This window comes from Helicoverpa zea, chromosome 25 (assembly GCF_022581195.2).
Source record: "Helicoverpa zea isolate HzStark_Cry1AcR chromosome 25, ilHelZeax1.1, whole genome shotgun sequence".
NCBI lineage: Eukaryota > Metazoa > Arthropoda > Insecta > Lepidoptera > Noctuidae > Helicoverpa > Helicoverpa zea.
Genome location: NC_061476.1, coordinates 6022997 through 6041126, shown reverse-complemented (window position 1 = coordinate 6041126; position 18130 = coordinate 6022997). Strand labels below are relative to the sequence as shown.

The following is an 18130-nucleotide window of genomic DNA, read 5'->3' as shown; positions in this document are numbered from 1 at the left end:
TAAAATAATATTTTCTCCCAACAGCCTCTCCGGCCTATCACCGTTCGCGGGTAACAACGACATTGAAACCTTGAAAAACGTGAAGGCTTGCGACTGGGAATTCGACGAGGAAGCCTTCCAGCACGTCTCTGATGATGCCAAGGACTTCATCAGGAGGCTGCTCGTTAAGAACAAGGAGTAAGTAGAGATTTTGTTAACCTAAGTTATTTATGTAAGATTAGGAGACGATTGTCTTTTAGTCTCTTATGCCCGTTTTCACCAACAATCTCTTAACGTTTCCATTACTAAGTGTCACTTAGAATAAGGGCTTCCCCGATAAATAAAGGTTATAAGGGACACTTAAACTTTGGTGAAAACGAAATTCGTATTAAGTGTGCCCTAAATGCTCTTAGGGGATCCCTAAATTTAGGTATTTGTTGGTGAAAATGGGCATTAGGAGAAAACAATCTCGTATCGACGGCGTGGGTTGTTCAACGTGCTGTTCAAAGAATGTCAGCAAACTCCAGTGGTCCCAACAGGGCCAAAGCCTGCCGGGGCTGCGGGATTGTTCGAAAGAGTTACCGCGGCCATGGTATATAAAGGTGTCTTGACTGCCCTGGTGTCTCTAGGGAACTAATTCATCCAGGGCTGCGGGATTGTTAGAAAGAGTTACTGCAGTCTTGGTACCCAAAAGGCGCCACAAAGAACGAAGATGGGTTCAAATAGAAGCTCATATGTTACTTTGATCATATTAATTATATGAGTTATATTTCTGCCAAGTTCCGCCAAAATCTGTTTTATTAGTGTTGTGTGTAAGAGTAACGCACGCGCGATTCCTACGTGAACACTTGTATATGGGCCTTGGGATTGTTCGAAAGAGTTACCGCGGCCCTAGCACATAAGGGGGCTTAAGAAGGAACATGGTTGGGTTTTAGTCAGTAAGAGTCTGATACTCCCATCTCGCTGCACCTGCAGTGGGAAAGAAAGGGGTCATTTGACGATTTCCCACAAAAACACACTTCTATATGATGCCGTATGTTTGACATTTTGTAACCGCGCCCGCCTCCGCGCTTACGACTCAACGTGACTGAGTTCTAAGACAGCTACATCTGTTATTCCGATCCCCACCGTATACTGGTGGATCCGTCCAATTCTTCCGTTCAGTTCTTTGTCGAAACCTATACTCATCCTCCGAGCCTTTTGTCCCAATCATGTTGGGGTCGGCTTCCAGTCTAACCGGATTCAGCTGAGTACCTGTGCTTTACAAGAAGCGACTGCTTATCTAACCTCCTCAACCCAGTTACCCGAGAAACCCGATACCCCTTGGTTAGACTGGTGCCAGACTTACTGGCTTTGACTACCCGTAACGACTGCCAAGGATGTTCAATGACAGCCGGGACCTACAGTTTAACGTGCCATCCGAAACACAGCCAATGGTGTCTAAGATATACTTAGAAAGTACATACAAACTTGCATTGGTACTTCCCTGACCTGGGATCGAACCCGCGCCCTCATACTTGAGAGGTTGGTCCTTTACCTACTAAGCCACCAAGACAGTAGGAAACTTATACTGATACAGCAATATGTTTACACAGGAAGCGTATGACGGCTCACGAGTGCCTGATGCACAAGTGGCTGGCGGGCGACGCGGCGGCCGCGCGCACCGCGCACATCGACGCGCGCCGCTACGAGGCGCTGCGCGACCGCCTGCGCAACCAGTACGAGGTATGTCATCATCATCATCAGCATCATCTCAGCCATAGGACGTCCACTGCTGGACATAGGCCTCCCCCTTAGATCTCCACAGATACCTGTAGGAGGCGACCTATTTGCACGCAGACAAACACACGTGTATATCCGTCTACACATTATGTGTGAAAAAAGTCATCTTACACTCTGACGACATCAATATTCTCTCGGTTAGCAGAAACCTATATTGAGCGAAGATTTGGAATCCTTCTTATCCTTCTATTTGTTTAATTTGTGTTTTGTTATTCCGTAGAAGACTGTATTAAAAACCTGGAACCTTATTTAAAAAAATAGCTGAACTAATTGTGGCAATTTTTGTAAAAAAATATTTTAACGTCAAAAGCAATCCAAATGTGAAAATATTTATTTTATTATATAGCAACTTTTAAATCACATTCCCCAAGGTTATCTGCATCAAAACATATCTATTTACCGATACCCCTACAATTACTTATATACTATGATCCCCCCTCCTCCTTGCTACGTATTCCTCAATTCTCTCTGACGGTGTCCCGCCATCTATGTCTGTTCTTCGCATCATGCAGAGCGCTGTGTAGTTGGGTGTCTAGAGCGGAGCGAACCTGATCTGACCACCTTGTTGATATACTATACTGTACATAACTATGATACCTCTACAAAAATAAAACTTATATTTCTTGTCACAGAACTGGTCATCATTCAAACTGCCGATCGGCAGGCTGAGCGAGTACAGCTCTCTGCGAAAACTTCTCATCGAGAAGTGGAAGATCTACGATGGACAGTTCGGTAAGATATACATTTATCTGTGTACATTCTGGTATACATGATTTTAGTTATTCACGTACGAATATTAACGAGTAATGGGGTCTCAGATCACCTAATACCGTGCCTGTATTCAGGGAGATGCTAAATATTTATAAAAAAAAACAGGTGATCACACCCCATAAAATAACATATCAGTCCTTCAATCTATTCTTATAATATAATGTATATAAAATAAAGATAGGAATATTTTTTTTAAGAAGTCTTGTCCCCAAGTATTCCGCAAGTGATCTGATTTTTTCTATATTTGAAACAAAACTATATTTCGTAAATTACTTCCATCATTTAGACCGTCGCCAAGCAGCACCTCGGTTCGTCATCAAACCACAATCGGCGTTCTGCTACGAAGGACAGTCGGTGAAGCTGTACTGCCGCATCATCGCCTGCGCCACGCCCACAGTCACCTGGTCCAGGAACAACCACGAGCTGCGACAGTCCGTCAAGTTCATGAAGAGGTAAATGTTCAGTTCGTCACTAAAATGGTTCAGTTCGTCACTAAACAGCAACGGGTTCGTCATCAAGTAGCCTTGGATTCGTCATCAAGTAGCCTTGGGTTCGTCATCAAGTAGCCTTGGGTTCGTCATCAAGTAGCCTTGGGTTCGTCATCAAACCACAATCGGCGTTCTGCTACGTAGGGCAGTCGGTGAAGCTGTACTGCCGCATCATCGCCTGCGCCACGCCCACAGTCACCTGGTCCAGGAACAACCACGAGCTGCGACAGTCTGTCAAGTTCATGAAGAGGTAAATCGTCATCAAACCGTGTCTTGGTTCGTCATTAAACGGTGCTTTGGTTCTTCACTAAACGAAAGTCTGTGACTTTATCTTCTATTGTGTTTCTATTGTTTTTTTTTTTTTTAACATTGCAGGTATATTTTATAACACTGTTTCTCAAAAAAATACAAAATATCTAGCAAAACATGTACTTATCTTTCAGGGGCTGAGTGTTAAAAATAAACAGGCACAATTTTTATCAGATACCAGATGTTTTGGCTACGATTCGAAGGGACTTAACATATAGATTCCCATGCAAATCTATCGTCAAAAAATTGCTTCACAAAAAATCTATATTGACGACTTTTTTCTTAGGAAGTTAATAAAAACGTCAAGAAATCTAATAACTTGTCTATTCTATAGGTACGCGGGCGACGACTACTACTTCATAATAAACCGCGCGAAGTTAGAAGACCGCGGCGAGTACATCATCAGGGCTGAGAACCATTACGGCTTCAGGGAAGAGGTCGTCTTCCTGAATGTACAACGTGAGTATTTTAACTAAATCATCATCAGCATCATCATATCAGCCATAGGACGTCCACTGCTGAACATAGGCCTCCCCCTTAGATTTCCCCTTAGATACCGGTTGGAAGCGACCTGCATCCATTAACTAAATGCCTAGCCTTTTAATGTAACAGCTGGGACAAGTATATTTTCTGTGTCTCGGTATGTCTAAATGCAAAACACGACTATTTACATTTTAGACTTAACACAGTCTAAAGGTCACTAAAAAGACATAAAAAAATAAAAGGTAACTGTTTTCTTTTACCCTCTTATTAATAAATTAGGATAAAAGTTTCACCAGGAAATAATTTAAGACAGGAATAATCGGTTTAAACTTGGATTAACTTCACATTTATTAATAAGGGGGTTTATCAGGTTAATTGAGAGTGTGTGTGCTTTGACAATATGTCTCTATTTGCAAAACTGCCTTGGTCAATCTAGCAAATTCTAAAATGGCAAATAAATAGGCCAAGATACCAAAATAAATCGACAAACAATTACAAAATAACATCCAGGTACAACAAAATACCTGTTCCAATATCAGCGAGTATTTTCGTCCTACCATCCTTCACAAACATTTTACATTCGCGGCCAATTAAACCGTCATACCGACGCAATTACAATTTAATTGTTTGTCAGACAATAGTGTCAGAGTACATTCTGAGCTAAATATAGTGCAACACCTTTAGTCAGTCGGCTACGACTAAATTAACCATTGGCTTCCTGACTACTGGGGAGTAACGATTGATTCAAAATATTGGGTCGGCTGCCCCGATTTAGTTGCAATACGGTGCTTTGATTTTTCGAGGGCTTTTTTTTGTAAAGTGATTTTTGTTGACGTGTAAGTTTGATCGTGAACTTTGTTTTATTTAATTTTGAAATAAGAAGAGAGAAAAAGCGCTATTAGTGAAAACTTTGGAGTTTAGTGACTTCGTAATATTTTGAACATTTTTAGTAGTTCATCAGATCTTATGCGTTCAGTGGCAGCTTCTTTGACAGAGTTTCCGGCAATTTGATTTTGCAAACTTCACAAGGTTCCTCTAGTCTTATCTCTCGTATACTGCTCGAATCAGATTTGAACTTCTTCTCCCTCTTCCAGCGGTACCGAAGGTCCAACGCCAGCATCTGCCCGAAGCCCCGCGCAGACGCGAAGCCCTTCCATACACATTCTGGCAGGAGTCGAGCGAGACGGCGCCCGCCTTCACCTTCCAGCTGCGGCCTCGCGTCATGCAGGCGCGGGACACCTGCAAGCTGCTGTGCTGCCTCAGCGGCAAGCCCACGCCGACTGTCAAGTGGTGAGTGTCGTACACCTGCAGCTGCGGCCTCGCGTCATGCAGGCGCGGGACACCTGCAAGCTGCTGTGCTGCCTCAGCGGCAAGCCCACGCCGACTGTCAAGTGGTGAGTGTCGTACACCTGCAGCTGCGGCCTCGCGTCATGCAGGCGCGGGACACCTGCAAGCTGCTGTGCTGCCTCAGCGGCAAGCCCACGCCGACTGTCAAGTGGTGAGTGTCGTACACCTGCAGCTGCGGCCTCGCGTCATGCAGGCGCGGGACACCTGCAAGCTGCTGTGCTGCCTCAGCGGCAAGCCCACGCCGACTGTCAAGTGGTGAGTGTCGTACACCTGCAGCTGCGGCCTCGCGTCATGCAGGCGCGGGACACCTGCAAGCTGCTGTGCTGCCTCAGCGGCAAGCCCACGCCGACTGTCAAGTGGTGAGTGTCGTACACCTCCTGCAGCAGTCGAGCGAGACACGGAACAACTGTCTAATGGTCACTGATATGCGTAGTACCTACCTAGATTTTGTGTCAACAGTTTCTGACAAGGTCAATTTTGGCACCAACAAAGTCAAGAAATTGTAAGGTTTCAATGCTCAAATCTTATCGAGACTTGTCCAGTCTTAACTGAATGCAGCTGAGTACCAGTGTTTCACATTGCCCGAATTGAGGAGTTCAGAAAGCCAGTTTTGTCTGAACTTCTCAATTCGGGCAACCATTGATAAAACTGGCTGTCAAACTTTTCGATTTCTGACTATCGTAAAGGAATGCCAAATTACGGGACCCACAACCAAATGGGCCTTCCGAAACAACTTGTTATTACAATAAAATCTCCCATACAAAAGTTTGCTTAGCTTTTAAGACCTACAGTGTGCAACTATAACTTAGCCACGTCCCACATCATCATCCTCTTTCGAGCCTTTTTCCCAACTATGTTGAGGTCAGCGTCCAGTCTAACCTTATGCAGCTGTGTATCAGTGTGTTTCTGATTTATCCACATCTAAACCACCATTTTCCTCATCAGGTACAAAGACAAACGCGAGTTATCAAAGTACGACTACGCGATGACTCACTCAGATGGAGTGGTCACCATGGAGATCATAGATTGTCGGCCGGAAGACAGTGGGAAGTACACTTGTATCGCAACCAATGTGCACGGCACCGATGAGACTTCGTGCGTTGTTATTGTTGAAGGTATGTACAAATTTATATATAAAGTGGTATAAAATATACTTTTATTACCTTATTTTTATACTTACAGGGTGATATGAAAATATATTATGCACCTCCTATCTGTAGGAAGTTCGTTCGGAGGCCTGTTATAAGTCAATTAAGAGCTTAAATCAATGCAAAACTTAGTTCAGAAAAAAATAGAGTAAACTTAGGTAAATTAATAATATGACAGCGGAAGAACAAATAGTAATGTGTTCAGAATTTGCTACTGATATTTTTTACGAGTATTTTTGTAAAATCTTATAAACGCGCAGCTGGGACCGCTGTTTTAGCAGCATGAAATTATGAAATTTTAGCGATGCATGGTTTTTAGACATGTGTAATCAAATCGGTTTATCCGTTTTAAATTAATTACTCATCATAATATGACCACATGATCAAGTGATCAATATCTAAGACAATGTTCTACCACCAGGCGAGGTAACGTCACCTGAGCAAGCGCAGATGATCCACAACTTCCTGCACTCGGGAGACCGCCGCTATATTGAGAAGCCTCTCAAACCGGCGCCACCACCGATTATTACTAAGACTAAGGTAAGATTACTATATTATATTGTATAACCATTGTATGATATCGTATAGGTGCTGTGTAATATAGTCAGAATTCAATCAAAGTAATGTCAAGGGTAAATAAGGCTATACAATGTCTGAGATTGTTTTTGTCCCGGTGAAGAAATTTGGTCGAGGTATTGCCGTAGAAAAAATTGGCAATTACTCAGACATTTTCGTTCCGATAGAATATAAATCTGTAATTTTCAAAGAATGCGCCAAAGCAAGTTTATGTGGAGGATGTATTTAAAGATGTATTTTTGATACAGTATTAACCTGGCATTAAAAACCAACAGAATGGTTAACAATAACGCTTATAATTTGTAAATATAGATAATTTTCAGCTTTTACTGATAATATTTACAATATAGCACTCACTCAATGCTACATCATCTATCACATAATCTCAAAAGCTTCTACTAATACATTCTATATTACTATTTTTAGCGTCGAAGGCCACAAAATGTAAAAAGTGAACAAGAAGTAGAGGAGGTAAACAAAAATTGCAAAAAGACCATAAAACATTTCAAGTATCAAAACCATATGTTTCACTGAATGAACGAGAATATTCATTGATTATTTCGATAATATTTCATCACAAATGTCAAAGAATTTATCTAAAATGCATCTGCATAAGATTAGAATATTGAATTGTCTTCATGAAAAATACAAGCATGATTTGTGAAATTTTCGCATAATTGTCGACAAAACACTGAATTCACTGTTTCAACGGTTTTTTGATGTTTTTTTAGTTTTGTTTTTCAGCAATACACAAACACATGACATATTCACATTTGCTCCATTTTTAAAACATCGACATCGCAATGATTTTGGTTTCAAACATAAAGATTTACAAAACCTATTTTATGAGAAGTGTGACATAAGATTGTTCCCTACTACATATTGATCGATTAATCTAATTTACAAGACGAGTAACACTGAATAAAATATAAGAAAGAAAAAAATCTTATCAACAAAGCCAAAACATCAAACGCAAAACTTACATAACATAGCATGCAATCACACCACACCACAAATTCTCTCAACACACCACCATATAAAAAAAACCCCAAGAAACGCTAAAATATCCCATAATTAATCCAATTGTCCTCTCTCTAGGTGACAATCGACCCGCCCGCCAAATCCGCGCCCAGACCAAAGTATTCCCCTCAGAGTTCTGTGGACGCCAGTAAGAAGAAATATGGCGGACTTGCGAGACTGGACTCTGATACCTCGTCGAGGTCCAGAAGTGCTACTAAAGAGCTTATATGTAAGTTTATTGGATTTTGTATGTTCTTATTTGTTGTATGGGGTAGATATTTTGGATAATTTATGGCGTCCGAGGTCAATTTTGAACACGGATGTTCTCATGTAAGGAGATCAGTAAACTGCGTAGGACATAATATAGAGCACAAGCACTAGCGCAGACAAGGATGCACTAACAGTTACTTCACTCTCATAGTCCGATGGAACTTTTACCGATATTTTCGATCGTTGTAATCTAAATAAATTTTTGATTTATAACTGTAGGTATCAAGATTTTTTTGTGTTTGTAGTGTAATTATGTAAAAGCCTTCTTTCTTATACACTTATGGGATCCTTACTTATCCAATTATGCAATAAGCGTAACTATTTGCTGTTCCCCGCTGTCCACTCGCGGCCTGAGAGAACTACTTTGTGTATTCGGATAAAAGTAGCCGATCTCCTGTCTCAGGCTCAAGACTACGTTGCGTACCTGCTGATTTCGAAATTAACTTTTGTCAGGGCTGCTTACTTCGAAGTTTGACAAAACTTTTCTTTACCATTTCTTCTTTTCCTTCAGTACCAGCATCAGACTCAACAATGTGCGGACCATCATTCGCCCGCTCGCTGCCCGACGCACTGGCCGCCAAGGACGGCGCCCCGCTGCTGCTGTCGGCGGCCGTGCGCGGCGACCCCGACCCGCGCGTGCAGTGGTACAAGGACGGCAAGCCGCTGCACTCCTCTGAGGTATTGTGCACCTTATTGTGTAGTTGTATGGTTCAAATTCCTCTGAAAAAATCAGACTTGAAATGTGGTTGCTTTAGCACTTTATTTCTTATTTATTTATTTATATCAAAAACACAGCTAATTTTATCCTTACAGGTACTTAGCCTAATACGACAAAATTAGTTACCTTACATACCTATACGAAAACTAAACATATCTAATATTAAAAAAAAAAATACTACCAAATGAAAAATTACTTACTACCAAAGTTCTTTCTAAAGCTTTTTATCCTTATAATGCTGCCTTTCTTATCATACGATAGTCTCTACAAGCTTTAGTTTATGTTCTATAACTTTAAAAAAAAAAAACCTTTTAAGAAAAAAAATGCAACTTTCTGACTACGTCGGTCGACACTTCAAGGAGAACTCCCTCAAGTCGGAAAAACATTCCTATCTAAATATATTCAGACAAATTACTGACCTATATTATTATGATCCAGGTTGTAGACCTCAAGTACAAGAACGGAGTAGCATCGCTGGCCATCAACGAGGTGTTCCCTGAAGACGAGGGCGTCTACTCGCTGAAGGCCATCAACAGCCAGGGCGAGGTGGAAACCAAGTGCAAAGTTACTGTTAAACGTATGTATTATTATTAAAACAAACTTTTATTCGATATAATCCTATATATCTCCTATATAATCTTGTAAATCGTCTATATAATCCTATTATCTCCCATGTAAATCCTATACTTATATCTTCTTAATATCCAATATCTTCTTTCATGTTGCTTTCTTCCGAATTATAATCTTCTATAGCGTTCGATTATTCACAAAAAACAGCGCTGTCCTGTAGAAATTGTCCTGAATCTTTGACATTAAAATCTTTGAAAACATCAAATAGGAATCATGACCGCTTAAAAAATGATGTACAAAACTACAGAATTGCTTCAATATCTCGGTCGGGCCAAAATCACTTTTAGAGTTTCAGAAACTTTTACAAAGCAGCCCAAAGCCTAGAAGTTAGCTGTGTTATGAACATAAAATGGGGTTAAAAATGTACCAAAATAACATGTAACACCTTCTTGAAACTTATGGAGAGCAATAAAATATTGAATTGAATTGAAAATACACAGCTATAAGATACTCTATTGTAAAACTAATACCAATTTATTTTTCCAGCAATGGAAAGCGCCGTTAGCGCGGCCGCCGTGAAGTTGGGCGACAAGCCGCCTAGAATAGTGGACCATGCACAGTCGCAGACCGTCACCGACGGAGACGCTGTCACGCTGTCCTGCAGGTAACGTACATATTATTAATAAAGAACAATGTCAGGTTTCGGCCCACCCAATCAACTTTTAAAACTGAATTCTCACGGACACAAAAATCTTTACTACAACAATTTACATATAAAATACTAACTTATAAAATATTTAATTGTTATCTAGAACTTTTCCAAAAAAAAATATCATGTTAATAAGTAATTATTTTGTTTATCGAGTTCAGGTTTTTCGTTTGAATAATTTGGTTTTGAGAAGTTCAATGCAAAAGTGGAAAACATAGAAAAGCTTCTGACATTAAACTACACAAAAAACTGTAAGAATTTTCACTGTACATGAAATATTTTTATTGAGCCTAAGTTACTATGGACGTCTGACATTGTTCTTTGAGGGGCCCCATAAAAAAAATAAGTCCTTAACATAACTTGTCATCAAAATTGCGATTCTGGAGGAACTGCTTTCCGCATCCATATGGTTTTTTGGTGTGTGTTTCTGCCAAGTTTCATCAAAATTAGACAAGTATTTTGCGCGAGAAGTTACAAACATAAGCACAAACTTTCGCCTTCCCAATACTGTGATGACATTGTTTTTTCTTTTAATGATTTTGATTTTAAGAGGTTAAAGTTGAGAACCTCTGTATTCCTCCAACTAGAATATGGTTATTGTTTAATATTTAAACAAATAAAAGTTTGTTGCCCCGACTATACATAAGTTGCTTCTGTAAAACTTGCGTAAGTAATTTATATTGTGTGAATAGTTAGGTAATACTTAAAGAGAAACAAATGAAAAATAAATACCCTCTAACTTTGCTAGAATCACAAACGCGGAACGCTTCGATGTGATCTGGCTGCACAACAACAAGGAGATCAAGCCCTCGAAGGACTTCCAGTACTCCAGCGAGGCCAACATTCACAAACTGCACATCGCTGAAATATTCCCTGAGGACGCTGGTAAGTAAAAACTTTTAAAATAAAAAAAAAATCTTACTGTTACCTGTAGTTTCTAAAAGAACTAAGTACTTCCATGACCCGGTATGAACTGTCCTACGTGCATTTTCAGGCTCTGAAGTATCTGTGAACAAAATTTAATTTCAGTTTTGAAGCAGGACAGATGTTACTTTCGCAGTTACTATAATATTACGGAGGATTAGATTAGCAGAAACAAATAAGTAACATAATTTTATCAAAATACCTATTATTCTTTCAAAATTATTTGTGTATGTGTATTCCATTCTGGAATATCTTGAGAATTCTTGATCATTTTTCAATTTAAGTCAGCGCCATCTGTATCAGATAGTAAGTACTGCAAAAGACTGAACGGAATTAACGAGAACTATTAGTTACCTTCACTCACAAGCTTAGCAGTGCCCTAAATGATACAAAGACTTATTGATAGAGGGCGTTGTACTTCTACTTAGTTTAGCATATAAACTGTAGATGGCGCTGTTTGTAGTATATTACATGCTTTTAACGTTTAGAGGTGTTTTTATTCTGGTTTCTTTGAGAGAAAAGTACGTTTCCTTTGTTTGTATACTTATTCCCATATACTGTAACAAAGATGATAATACATAATCAATTGATAAATTCTACGACCGTTAATAAATGCCCGAATTAAATAATTCGAAAATAAAATAGGCCAAATACCTGTGCCTATCTAAGAGACTCACTTGTTTATACTTATATTTTCTCAAATATTATTGTATGTACAAACCTCATTTATTTCCATATAAAGGCGTATACACATGCGAGGCGTTCAACGACGCCGGCGAGTCGTTCTCGTCGTGCAGCCTCGTGGTGCAAGTGCCGGGCGAGGCAGCCACCGTGCCTCAGTACACCGCCTACCCTGCCTCTGCCACCGTGGTCAACGGTGAACCTGCTGTCTTCCATGCTGAGCTGGATAAGGTATACTTCTTAACTTCTTCTTCATCTGGGTTCATTAATCGCTAATTTAAATATTGTACCACCTTTAAACCACTGTCACGAACAAAATTAGTAGTGGGTACTTCTTAAAACCACGTTTTATAATAAGGTGGTAGGTGTTTCCCATGGCCCAAAGGAATTTTCCGTAGGTATTGAATCAGTTATATTCATTGGCACTGTAAAAAAATAAGTCTCTATTAGTCAAATAGTTTTCAAAATCGGTCATGTGGATTCAAAAGATTACTCTTGGCTTCAGCAATGAATTTTATGAACAATTCAAACTTTACTTGTTTTTTTTTTACATTATTATAGAATATAGATGTAGATTTAAAAAGACTCACAGCAAATTATATCATACGCACTATCTTCCATAAAAATGTAATTATTTCGAAAAAATTGTCATCTTTATCGTATTTTTTTTTTTAAGAATTGTAAGGGTTTTACCTAACTAGGATTCCGTTTCCTAGTATTACAAAAACCTTTACAACTGTGTAAGCAATCGTATAGAATGTGTTAATAAGCTACAGTAGGTCAAAACGTGCTTACATTGTAACTGTGAACAAATGAGCAGCATCATTCTCAGAACTAATGACATCAGATTGAGTGTCCACTCTTAATTTATAATCATCATTACCCTTAATAAACATTATGCATATTTCGTACATTTCTACGAATTCACAATCACTGCTGATTACAAATTAATAGAGATTGATGTCTGCGTCTTTCTTTGTATTTACTTCAACATCAGTTTTAAATACATTACATTTAAGTGCTAAGTGTTTATCCAAATCTTTTTGGCTTCTTCTATACAATGCATTATCCACCCCAAAAATAATCTCTATCCTCTTAAATGTCATAATTATATCTTGACGAAGAGGATTTGTGTAATATTTACTTATCCTAATAATATCAATTGTATTCCACAGCCACCACTCCAGCTTCAGTGGCTGAAGGACGGCAAACCCATCGACGAAACCTCCGCCAGATATAAGTTCATGATGGAGGGTACCTCGAGGTACCGACTGGAGATCGTCAAGGGCAGCCCCGACGACGCCGGCCAGTACCAGGCCCGCGCCGTCGGCTCCAAGGGCGACGCCCTCGCAGCCTTCTATCTTAACGTCATCGACCACTAAACTAAGGACTGACCGGGAAACCACAGCGGACCCAAAACAAACCCCTGTGGAACACCCACGCAATATCAAACACTCTCAAACTGGATGAAACGATATATTGAGTATGAGTAACGATTTTTTATACAATTCGGAGTCTAAGTGTGTAAAGCAGTTTTTTTTATAATTATAATAAATTATTTATTAATTAAACAGTTATGTTAAGTGTTACACCCTGTCGAATGCCTATGAGAAGACGCCTGGACGATCGAATCCTCGTACGCTCTCTAGTCACTGTTAACTTTTAAATGTTATTTATTTATTTGTCAACTATTATCCGTTGTTATTTTTTTGTTTATTTATCGTCCTGATCTAACAGATATGCAGCTTATTTAAAAAAAGCTTGAGTTTAATAAATGTTGGCATAGATTGTAAGCCAGGGTCGTGGGCCATGCCGCCGCCACCTCGGCGTGACCTGCCTCCCTCGCTCATCAAAATCTCTATAATTATTTTTATATAAATTTAACTGTATTATTTAATTGTACATAATTTAATTTATATCATGTGACCGCGTAATTTATGAATAAATATGTATACTTAAAAATAATTTTTGTTCTTTTATTTATGGACTTCGAAATGGCCACAACCGTGTACCTACATCTTCCTTTTTTTTTTTCAAGTCAAAGAAAGGTAACTGAAATCAGAAATCAGTAAACTTACGGAAAGCTGCACCAATTTGCCGATTTGACCAACAGGCGACAAGTAAATGCCTTTTTGTTTTGGTTACTATTATAATTAAAAGGTGCAACTGGGTAAGGGTGCGTCCACATCTGGCGAATGCGCCGCGAATGCGCAGCACGCGAGCCGATCGCGAGCTGTCCGCGAGCTGCGCGCGTGCATTGTTGTTCGTGCGGCGCTTCTGCTTGGCCCGCGCTTGCTCGCGCGCGACCTAAGCGCCGCACGCGAGCGGCGCGCAGGCGGCGCGCGACGTCTGCCATCTTCGATAGTACTGAGCCAATATACGGAACTGTAAGGGCGAGAACTGATTGCGCGCAGATCGCGCGCCGCTCGCGCGCTCTATACGAGCCTTGCGTGAGTTGCGCTAAAGACAAGCACCGAACTATTGCAGTGACTGCACGCGCGCAGCTCGCGGACAGCTCGCGATCGGCTCGCGTGCTGCGCATTCGCGGCGCATTCGCCAGATGTGGACGCACCCTTATATCGTGGTTATATCGTAATCTGACAATACTTGCCAACATGAGCACTAAATCTCAACCATAATGAATTACAAAAATACTAAGAACCTCGCGCTCACTATCCAACATTTTATAGCTATCCACCATTTTTTCTTCCACACATCTAAATAAAATAGTAATTCCAATCTTACGGGCCGTCAAACGTGACGTAGCACAAAGTCGACGTATTCAAAACAAAATGTATTAAAATATGAAATACTCGGGAACACGGAGGAAGGAAAGATAGCGGAGATACCATAAGGAAGGTAGGTCAAACGCCTTCATGTAGGTCATGGAAACGTACGGTAGGCATGTTCAGTGACTAATCAAATCTGGCAAAGATTGGTCTAGACTGATTATTGACTTTATTTTGAAGGAATGTAAGATGAGAAGTAGAAGGGTGTCATGGCATGGGCAATAATGGGCATGTAATGAGGGGGGATGATACGCATGCAACAAAGTGTATGCTAAGTATGAATGTAGCTCGATGCAGAGGAAGAGGAAGACCTTGGATGAAGATGGATAGCCTGAAAGATGACATGAATAGGAAAGGAGTGAGTTCAGTATGACGAGTGACAGGAAAAAATGGAAACGAAAGACAAATTGCGCCAACCCCATATAAAATTGGGAACAGGGCAGGAGAAAGAAGAAGAAGTAAAGGCGCATTTTGGTGCGCTACTTTCTTATTAGATTTTCCGTTATAACATCTCTGCTAGTAATTTTATTCTCCGTGCTCGGGAACGAGTTACAAAAGTTAAAGTTTTTATTTTTGTTGGAATCAGATCGAGGGAGTGACGAGGCAGTAAGTTTATATGAATCCTTTATTTCGTTTCTCTGTTATTGTTTTTATATTCTCGGGATTCTGATGATTGGTTTCGTATTTTTTAATGACAATGATTAAACGAAGCTAATTTTCATAGGCTTAAGTTATTATTCAAGAACACGCATTACCTATGTGTCTGAATTCACAAAATAAAGAGTTAAGTACATAATTATACAAAGTTGGCACAACTTATCAATACTTGAATTCATATAATTAAACCACAACAAAAATTATTAAGACAGTTCAGAAATCCTCAATGGCATAAAGACTTACTGGAATCGTAGGTAATGTTAGGATCAACAGAAGAGTAATAACAATAGGAACCTTTTTACTGTCCCACTGTTAGGCACAGGCCTCTTCTCATACATAGAAGGAATGAGCGTTAATCACTATTAATTATGACTAATTCTAGCACTCTAGGTAAAGATATATAAATAAAGTGATGGGCGTTCCCAATTACCCATTTATAAAAGTAGGTGTACAATCTCATTGGCGTAGAGAATAAAGTAAATAGGTATAGTAATAGCCAAGTATAATCCTTTGTTCTATAAAATACCTAAGACTTGGAAAACAATAGGAAAAAGCCTGCGGAGTTAGGTATCTACAATCCAATATAATAGCAACAGATAGCATAAAGTTAAATGAAAACAATAAATTATATCCATGCTGAAATATTTAATAAAATAGTTTTTTCTTAAATAAAGCAATAACAATTTAGGCATTCATCAAAAAAGAGCAACGCTACTCCTACAAATTTATAGTCTTTATTCAAATTCAATATAGTACCTACCTGTACAAGGCAGCCATTTCTATAAAACACGTGAAAACATTCATAAATACAGCAATTAAAAATTGGTTACGTTTCCTCTTAACTAGATGCGTTCACTTAAACTTTTCTATCGGAGCGCCAGTAAAAATTAATAGTCGATAAAACGGTAGCCCAAGCTACAGGACACCACCATTAAACCGTGATCAACGCCATTAGAACACGTAAAGAATTATAAAAAACGAACCAAAAAAAAACAACATGGACGATGAAAAAGGAATGAGGAACAACCACGGAATAAGGAAAGGTAACGGAGATGGCGTAAGGCAGGTAGGTCAGTGCGCCTTCTTGTAGGTCAAATACGTGACCAAAATGCTCAGTTACGACTGACCCAACGAAGCGTCCAGGTTCCTTGAGACATGTGTCGAACATTTTTGGACTTAGAAAAAATAGGCGGGTTCCAAAGAAGGCGTATGAAGGCGGAAGCTGGTAACGTTCAGCACCCGCATTTTGGCACGCTACTTTCTTAAGAGATTTTGCGTCATGACATCTCCGCTCATCATTATATTCTCCATGTGAACAAAGAATATCATATCTCTATACCATATTTCAATATTTATCACTGGATCGTTCGTTTTCGAACAAAATTCGAAAAGGGTATGCTTTTGTGAACGCTTTTTTGCTTTAGACTGTTATTATAAATGACCGGTGCAGCTTGAAATCTGAACATTTCTGAATGTCTTACGCGGTTGATCGCTGGATTGGATCTGAGGAATGGAATTGCTATTCCAAATTGGAATTTATTAATTATTTGCATTTTATTTAATGTATTAGTGGGAACTGCTTTACCTTAGGAAAAAGGTCCTTTATTACGTACACAAATTTATATATTTTTGATCTTAGATATAAATAAAGTAGGTGACTTGTTTGATTGTAGGTACTTAGGTAGGTGACAAAGTACCTACCTATGTAAAAATTTAATTAGCAACTATTACAGATGGCTAACTTAATAATTATTGAATGTGATCTACGAATAATAGATATTACCTAACTGCAATACGATTTTCAAGTAATTATTATAGTTAACTATCGTAGATACTAATGTAGATATGTAGAGAGCTATGTAAAATAATGTTTCTATTCTAGTAATTAATGTTATTTACTATTACCGACACCAAAGTTAAGACAGAAAGTCTGTTAAGTTAAAATTTTATCTATAAACTCAAATCTTTCAACCAAAACCGTAGGTAATTACAAAAAAACTTTGTATCATTTACAAAAATATTATACAAATATTATTTACGATCTCAGTACACGGGTAATTAATATAATGGCCACGACATATTTTATTACTTACTTCGTCCGGTAATCGAACCCGGTGCCATGCAACAAAAAGTCCGAGCCGTGGTATCTTCTTTGTGAGTTTTAACTCATTTTTGTAAGTTCAAATCATTTCTTGGTTTTAGGGTTCCTTAGAGTTAATTGTGCGAAAAAATATTGTTTGTTGCTTTTGATTTATTACTATAGTTTTAGTGAATTTAAATAATTAATTACTTCATTGATACATTTTAGTTCGCTATCATTAATAGAAAAATAATATAATTCAAAATACATAGCTACCTATTACATAAAGTGAAAGTAAAATATTTACCAGTCAATTTTATAGTAGTTATACTTTTACCTTCGCAAGAATCATATAAACTTTAACCAGCCGCCTAATCAAACTTATAGCAAGCAATTAAAAATTGAAAATAACACCCCAACTTATTTATTTCACACAAACATCACATGCAAACCAATAACGTACGTATATTCAATTAATTACCAACACTTTGCCATACATTGCTCCGTTACGGTAGCTACGAACTATATTACTTACTAGCCGTTTTCCCGCGGTTTCACCTGCGACATGTAGAAACTACTGATTGTACCGGGATAAAATATAGCCTATGTTACTCGGGAAGAGTGTAGCTTTATAACAGTGAAAGAATTTTCCACGTCCGTTCAGTAGTTTCGGAGTCTTTCAGGTACAAACAAACAGACAAACAAAAAAATGTTTTCTCTTTATTATTTCACATAGTATAGATGATCCCGAGTGTCATTACTAAAACAGTAACAAAATAGTGTGACACTAATAGCCTTAATGGTTATAAAAATCAATTAGATACGGAAC

General features: G+C 38.9%; 1 protein-coding gene across 31 annotated transcripts in view; it reads left to right on the top strand.

The window, feature by feature from the left end:
• Positions 1-13740, top strand: part of LOC124642823 (twitchin) — a 130986-nt gene extending 117246 nt beyond the window's left edge. For all 31 annotated transcript variants that reach the window (XM_047181524.1, XM_047181525.1, XM_047181518.1 and 28 more), the window contains 15 exons: positions 25-177; positions 1575-1704; positions 2394-2493; positions 2819-2984; positions 3664-3788; positions 4907-5102; positions 6105-6274; positions 6729-6847; positions 7982-8132; positions 8685-8851; positions 9330-9468; positions 10008-10125; positions 10919-11055; positions 11837-12006; positions 12951-13740. In XM_047181524.1, coding sequence (XP_047037480.1) covers positions 25-177; positions 1575-1704; positions 2394-2493; positions 2819-2984; positions 3664-3788; positions 4907-5102; positions 6105-6274; positions 6729-6847; positions 7982-8132; positions 8685-8851; positions 9330-9468; positions 10008-10125; positions 10919-11055; positions 11837-12006; positions 12951-13157 — 2248 coding nt within the window. In that variant the 3' untranslated portion in view covers positions 13158-13740. The remainder of the gene's footprint in view (positions 1-24; positions 178-1574; positions 1705-2393; positions 2494-2818; positions 2985-3663; positions 3789-4906; positions 5103-6104; positions 6275-6728; positions 6848-7981; positions 8133-8684; positions 8852-9329; positions 9469-10007; positions 10126-10918; positions 11056-11836; positions 12007-12950) is intronic.
• Positions 13741-18130: the final 4390 nt, after the last annotated feature.